The sequence below is a fragment of the Corylus avellana genome, chromosome 1, assembly GCF_965113065.1.
Source record: "Corylus avellana chromosome 1, dhCorAvel1.hap1.2, whole genome shotgun sequence".
In the NCBI taxonomy this organism is placed as follows: domain Eukaryota; kingdom Viridiplantae; phylum Streptophyta; class Magnoliopsida; order Fagales; family Betulaceae; genus Corylus; species Corylus avellana.
The window spans coordinates 43005043-43012877 of NC_142490.1; the positions used below are offsets into that span (position 1 = coordinate 43005043).

At 34.2% G+C, this 7835-nt stretch overlaps 1 protein-coding gene across 1 annotated transcript; it reads left to right on the plus strand.

Moving 5' to 3' along the window:
- Positions 1–732: 732 nt before the first annotated feature.
- On the plus strand, positions 733–5661 carry LOC132169898 (S-linalool synthase-like). The gene is made up of 12 exons (XM_059580841.2): positions 733–1060; positions 1567–1765; positions 1875–2095; positions 2228–2351; positions 2497–2618; positions 2714–2943; positions 3856–3971; positions 4065–4163; positions 4278–4496; positions 4585–4714; positions 4813–5058; positions 5158–5661. The coding sequence occupies exons 1-12, from the start codon at positions 733–735 to the stop codon at positions 5659–5661; spliced, it is 2538 nt and encodes an 845-aa protein (XP_059436824.2).
- The last annotated feature ends 2174 nt before the right edge of the window (positions 5662–7835 follow it).

The window sequence follows — 7835 nt, forward strand, 5'->3', positions numbered from 1 at the left end:
ACTGTTGAATAACATTTTGTATATATATATTTTTTTTTATTGAAATAGGCATGATAAATTTTTTTACACAATTTTTTTGACCTATAATAAAAAATACAATGAAGATGTGTTTTAAGTTTTAAAATCAAATTATAATGAATACGTGGGTTCTAAACTAGTATATATAAAAGCAGAGAAACCTCTTCCAGCGACTGAAATTATAATTACTACGAAAAATTTCAAGTGCTAAAAGCGTATATTATGTTGATCGAAGAAAATATACGCTCAGTGGTGATGGTTCATATATACTAACAAAGAAATAAAGAAATAAATATTCCTTTAAAAAGGAAATAAAACTAAAAAGAAATTAAAGGTATCTACAATATATATATATATATAAGAATTTTATAATTTTTTTTTTTTTTTGGGGGCCTTGGGGTCGTGGTTCCGCCCCTCCTCTGGATGGACATGGACATGACATGTGATAAAGAAATTGACTGGCATCATATATTTGGCCATATATATATTTTTGGATCGAAATCGATAGAATACGAGTCATCCTTGATATATATATATATTCAGCGCCACCTGTGTGAACGCAGAATGCCTACCATGATTCACATTTTTGAACTTGTAGCCGAAGAAAACCAGTTCAAGAATGATTATAAATAGCACACAATATTTGCTCCTTATAACCTCTCACTCAAGCATTTGATCATAATAGAAGAGATTAATTGGCTTTCTTTTGCTGTAATGGATTTATCATCAGTACAATCCTCAATCCAATCTCTAGTTAATGAGATGAAGGAAAAGATGTTCTCATCAAATTGTGAACCCTACTCCTTCATTTCTCCTTCTGCTTATGACACTGCATGGCTAGCCATGATTCCAGATCCACACCAGCCTTCCCAACCCATGTTCAAGAATTGCTTGGATTGGGTGCTTCACAACCAGAAAGATAAAGGCTCTTGGGGAGAGTCTGATGCCCATGGCATGCCCACCATTGAGTGCCTTCCCGCAACTCTTGCTTGCATTATCGCACTCAAAAAGTGGAATGTCGGGACAGTATGTGTAGAAAAAGGTACATGCATGCTGTGAAATATATATATATATATATATATATATATATATATATATATATATAATTATTATTATTATTTTTTTCTTAATAAAAAAGCCACAGAATGAAAATTCAATGTTATTATTTTAATTGGGTTGAGAGCGGCACACAAGAAACATAGACAGTAATAATCACACAAAAGAGAAAGTGCTACTTGAGATTTAGGATAACACTTTTAGTTCACTTAGTTTAGAAAACAGTAAGAAAGTCTATTGCGGGAGAACTATTTGAAAGTTTTTCCTACATTTAAAAAAGTAGTAAATGGACTTTAAGGAGTTTGTTATTAGGACTCTTGCCTATATATTGAGGTTATAATCATTTATTAAAAATGAAAAATGAAATATAATGTGGGTTAGAAAATTACGTTATAGGTAACTGGTTCAGAGATATTGCCAATTACTTTTTATTTTTTATTTTATTTTTTTAACTTGATAAACTAATTGGAATTTAACTTATTTTCAATTCAGGGTTGGCATTTATCGAGGCAAACACCGAGAAGCTACTTGAAGAAATGGACAACCACGTTCCCCGACTCCGCTGGTTTGCCATCGTTTTCCCAGGAATAGTTGAACTTGCACATACAGTTGGTGTGCGGCTTGTCTTCTTCCCTGGGACAAACAGAGTCGTATCAGAACTATTCAACATGCGGCAACAAATTCTTGAAAAGTAGGATCCTTTGTTGTCTTTTAATTGGTTTACTTTGATTTGATAGCTAATTATGATGTTTGATAAAAACAAGAAACGTAATTAATTTGCATGATTTCTTTCTTTGTAGGGAGAAAGATGCGGATACGTACCAAAGTTTGCTATTGCTTTCATATCTTGAAGCACTGCCTGCATCATATGAGATTGATGAAGATGATATAATCAAGCATTTGAGCAGCGATGGGTCTTTGTTCCAATCCCCCTCCGCCACAGCATCTGCATTTATGGCCACTGGAAACAAACACTGTTTGGCTTATTTACTATCACTTGTTCAAAGATGTGATGATGGGGGTTAGAAGCTTCTTTACCTTAGATTAAATTTATCATTAACTAGAAAGTGGTAATTTAAGTAGATTAACTACAAGATTCCCTTTTCAATCTATCTTCTTTTTTGTGATAAAAGTTTAATTATTTTTATGGCAGTTCCAGCAACGTATCCCATGGATGAAGAGCTCATTAAGCTTTGCATGGTCAACCAAGTATTCAGGTTGGGTCTGGCTGAGCATTTCATCGAAGAGACGGAAAAGGTTTTGGCACAAGTATACAGGTAACAAAACCCCACCTTCATTTATATATCCTTTGCTTAAGAAATCAATCAGTTTTCCCTCCAACCTAACATATATATATATATAGTGCATGAAAGAAAGATATTTGGTTTTTTTTTCTATAACTTTATTGAACGTAACATTCAGGAATTACATGAATCAAGAATCATGGGCAAAACCAAGCGATTTAGTTGCAGCACAGCTAGCTCTATTTAAAGACTCGTTAGCATTTCGGCTTCTGCGCATGCATGGGTATGCTTTACCATCGGGTATGTTAACAAACCTAGCTTTCTTATTTTCTTTCAAATGTTGTCGTATATATATATATATAATTCAACCAAATATGCATCTTTTGCTTGTGCAGATAGCTTTTGTTGGTTCTTACAACATGAAGATATTCAAGATCAAATAGAAAACAACCATGAATACTTCTCAAGTGCAATGCTTAATGTCTATAGAGCTACAGATCTCATGTTTTCAGGAGAATACGACCTTCTGGAGGCTAGATCATTTTCCAAGAAATTACTTGAGAAAACTGTTTCAGTGGGAACTAGAGACCAAACTCATTTTATATCATCAAACTTGAGAGGACTGGTAATTCATTCATTTATTAACAGACTATTTTAACATTATTGAAGATCTTACACATATAACTGATTAAATAAGAAGTTGAAATGAAAAACAGAAGAGGGTGGAATCTTTAAAGATAAATGTTATTTTGTATATTGCTATACGACTATAATACAACTGGAATGATGTGACAGTAAATATAAGCGGTTAATTTTTCTTTTTACAAAGTTGCTACTGATCGAAAAACTAATTTTTACTGTTAAGTCACCTTAGTTGTTTGGCAGTCACATAGTAATTTGCTAAATAGCATTACTAATTTTTAGCAAATAATTAAATTTACCATTTCCTATTAGCTTAAGTTTTAGAATAAATTGTGATTTAACATGACATATCAGAGTTAAGGTCCTAATTAAATAGAAATTTTACTATTTCTTATCAACTTAAACTTTTGATATAAATAGTGATTTAATAGTTTGGTCCTTTAGTAGTGGGGCTTCTCTAATCCTATCTATTCTAAAATCTTAGCTCCTGTTATGTTGTTACCTCCTTCTCCCGCTTCCTTTACAAGCCTTTTCATTCTTTCTTTGGGGGGGGGAGTATGCCCTTGATCGAGCTATTGTATTAATTGTTCTTTGTTCTTCTTCAATACATTATCACATATCCAAAAAAAAATGGCATTTTATTGAATCAGTATTCAAATTATGTGTGCCGAAAATTTTGTGATTTAAAGATAAAAGGAGACACAAAAAACTTTTTTTTTTTTTTTTAAAATGCTAAAAGTAATATTTTTTATTCTACAATTATATCACAATATTAATGTGACAGTCCTAACCAAATTTTGAATCAGTAATTTGTTGAAACTACCAATATTAGTATTGTGAAATAATTGTTGAATAAGACACGTAAAACATGATCTTACCGCAAAATGTCTTGTAGATTGAGCATGAGTTAAGACTTCCATGGTTTGCTCGATTGGATCACTTGGAACATAGGATGTGGATAGAAGAACAGGATTCGAATGTTCTCTGGATGGGAAAAGCTTTTTCCCATAGGTATATATATATGCGGCGCGCTTCATTTTAATTGCTATTATTTTGACCCGTGTTCTTCACATCCACTAACAAATCTTTTGAACTCATGATCAGATTATCATGCCATCTAACTGATGAACTTGTACGTCTTGCCGTGCAAAGCTATGAGTTTAAGCAGTCAGTATACAAGAATGAACTTGAGGAGCTCAAAAGGTATCCTATACTTTCAATTAGATTTAATTATCAATTAATAATTCGTTTTGAGACCTTCATAATAAATTAACATGCAAATTTCCCCACAATACATGTCTTTCTTTACCGAGACAGGTGGTCTAAGGATTGGGGTCTTAGTGATATGGGATTTGGTCGAGAGAAAACTACGTATTCTTATTTTGCTACCGCCTCCAGCTGCTGTTCCTTGCCTCATGATTCGGAAATACGCATGATGATCGCAAAGAGTGCAATACTCATTACAGTGGCTGATGATTTCTTTGACATGGAAGGTTCTCTAATTCAGTTGAAGGATCTAACTGACGCAGTTCAAAGGCACGTAGCCATTTGATCTTTCTGATGATTTCTTTGACATCACTTTGCCTCTTATTAATTCTTATTTCTCTCATGGAATATATAACAGATGGGATAGTAAGGGTTTGAGCGGCCATAGTAAGATTATCTTTGATGCCCTTGATAATCTTGTAAGGGAAATTGCAACAAAATACCTCCAACAACAAGGACGTGACATAATAAACTATCTTCAAGATATAGTAAGCTAGCCCACACTTATAAAGTCGTCAATTAATCTATTAAATCTTATATCTATTAATAAACTGACAAATTATGTCTTTTTCTGTTTTGTATGAAGTGGTATGAAACGTTTGCTTCGTGGTTTATGGAATCCACGTGGGGTAAAACTGGAAGCATACCTTCAATGAAGGAGTATCTTGAAACTGGCATGACGTCGATAGCCACACACACCATTGTTCTTCCAGCTTCATGCTTCTTGAACCCAAGTTTACCAATCTCCAAACTCATGCCACAACAGTACGAAAGCATTACGAAACTACTCATGCTTATCACTCGTTTGTTGAATGACGTACAAAGCTACCAGGTAACTTTAATTATATTTCTTCTTAATTAGTTGCTCTTTTTTTTTCTTTTTTTTTTCCCCTGCTAATCAGGAATATATATTCTCGTGATCTAATGACAGAGGGAAAAAGATGAAGGGAAACTAAACTCCGTTTTGCTCTGCTTGAAAGAAAACCCGGAGGAAGACATTGAAGACTCAATCGCTTTTGTGAGAGAGATACTCGATGAAAAGAAGAAAGAGTTTCTACAACATGTTCTTATGGATGGATTTAGTGATTTGCCGAAACCATGCAAGCATCTCCATCTATCTTGTCTAAAAGCATTTCAGATGTTCTACAACTCTACCAATGGATACGACTCCAACACAGAAATGCTTCAAGACATTAATAAAGCATTATACATTCCTCTTGAAGTTGGAAACTCAAAGCCTCCGAAGCCTCTGCCTCTTCAAGCTGGAGCAAAGAAGGAATATCCGACAATCAACTCTTACTTGAACCGGCCCTCCAACTCCAAGCATTACATGAGGAGAAGTTTTGCAACACGACAAATTTCTTGGGCTGCTTCAAGAGATGGTGGACTTGGGAAAATGTTTATGCCACCAAAACTTAGATTTTGCTTTGCTTAGCATTTACTTCATCGATCTCTCTACCGCCTACAACTGCTAAACATTGTAGAATAATGTGGTTGTAATATGGCATATGAAGTATGTTTGTAATAAAATCCATAAACCATCCTTAATTTCTATGAAAGGCTGGAGAACTGTTGGAACTAATAATAATTATGAAGTCATTATCTACTATGGTTTTCGCTAGCTGATCATGCCCTTTTTTTTTTTTTTTTTTGATGAAATCATCATGCTCAATGTTGCACCCAGATGAGCTCTATTTTATGTATATTTCTCTTGCTACGGCCGTAGGATTGTTATTGAAACGTAGTTAAACGTTAATAAATTCACAATTTAACCTTTAAAATCGTGTAATTTTAAAAATACACATCCTTACCTACAATTTAAACAACAAAATAATAATACCAAAATGCATTCATAATATTTCTCTTATGAAATAATCCTCAGCTACATGGACAATAGTATGCACCTTGATAACATATTTTTCACGTTTTATAGACAAAAACCGGTGCCTACAAATATTAGAAGAGAAAGATTAGAACTACCAAAAATAAAAAAAAAAAAAATTAATTAATTGGGACACTTAGAAAATTTGATTTGGTGAGAAATGTCATCGTGTTTTGAGTTTCAGTGGGGCTCACACGCAAATCGCATAACTTGTACTCCACTCTAGCTGACTTAATTTTAAACAAAAATCGCACGTGTGACGTGTGTACGCAGGAAACCCAGAAGGACGTGACTATATACATATCTCTTTGCAAAATCTCTGGACATGCATATCTTTGAATATCTTTCAAAAATATCTGATTTCATAGGAACATTGTAGTGGTGACAAATTAATGTCTATACAAAGCATTAAATATCGGGGCCCTATTTTAAAAGTAGCTTTTTATTTGGAGTTTTAGCCCGCTTATCCTCCTCGATCTCTAGCCGCCTTTCACGTGGAGAACAACAAAACGGCAACAGCCGCCGCATGAGTAAGAGAAATGTTTTTATTTTATTTATTTATTTTTATTTATTAGAGATATGTAAATTTATTATTAAATTTGTGGGACTAAAAGAAATGGACAAAAAATGAAAAAAGAGATGAATGTTATGTGTAATATTGTATAAGAGCATTTTTTGGAAGATGACAAAAAGGAAATACATTTTTTTTTTTTTAAAGAAAAAAAAAACAACACATTTAACAAAAAAAAAAAAAAATTAAAACAAAACGTTTTTTCGGGCTTAAGCATAAAAATTGCACAAGACTATCCTACAAGCAAAACACTGAATTATGAGTTGAGAGAGACCCACGCTGGAGGGGATGCGTTTGAGGGGAGCCAGACCCAGGCGTGGGTAGCCGCGACCCACGCTTGGGTTTGGTCGTGACCTAGCGTGCGTTGCGGCTACCCAGGCGTAGGTCACAGCCAAACCCACGCCTAGGTCTGGCCTGGGTCATGGCCGAACCCAAGGGTGACCCACACCTGGGTTTGGCTCCCCTCCGGCGTGGGTCTAGCTCCCCTCAGCAGCATCCCCACCGGCGTGGGTCTCTCTGCGCCTACCAACAGTGGGTTGATTTTTTTTACCAGTGGTTTGATAACAATTTGGTTTTTATCTAATGTTTTCATCTTATTTTCTTAACATGTATTAGGTGAGGAGTCACCATTTGAATGGATGGCAGAAAATCAAACTTTTTTGCTATGACCGCATAGAAGCATCTCTCATGGGAAATACTAAGTGTTCTCCTTATACTCTCCTAGTCTTACATAGGTAAATATTATTTTCTAAAAAATAAAAAAGAAATTAGTCTTTATTTCTCTCACGGTTTCACTTTTGTTCTAGTTGAACGTAGCCACATAGTCACCCCTACGGTCACCCTAATTAGATAGGGATAGTTGTGCGGTTGCTTTTCTTTCTCCCCTGCTAAGCCTAGCCTTGCCGCCATTCTCTCTCTCTCTCTCTCTCTCTCTATATATATATATATAATTATATATATATAAGAGTAATTAAGCTTCGACACTTGAAAAGAAAAATTAGTATTTTCTCAAAATAATTAAGCATGCATGCTTAATGTTTGTTTGTTTCTCTAAAAACAAAACACTTCTTAAAAAAGTTTATCAAATAATTTTCTTAAATGAAACATACAAAAAAAAAAAAAAAAACTTCAAATTATTCCGCTTGAACAAAGACCA

What these genes read in the sequence shown, in the direction of transcription:
- LOC132169898 (XM_059580841.2), top strand. Translation starts at nt 733, where the DNA reads ATGGATTTATCATCAGTACAATCCTCAATCCAATCTCTAGTTAATGAG. An exon ending in GAACTTGAGGAGCTCAAAAG is followed by an intron (nt 4,164 to 4,277) that starts GTATCCTATACT and finishes TTACCGAGACAG; the next exon opens with GTGGTCTAAGGATTGGGGTC. An exon ending in ATGACGTACAAAGCTACCAG is followed by an intron (nt 5,059 to 5,157) that starts GTAACTTTAATT and finishes ATCTAATGACAG; the next exon opens with AGGGAAAAAGATGAAGGGAA.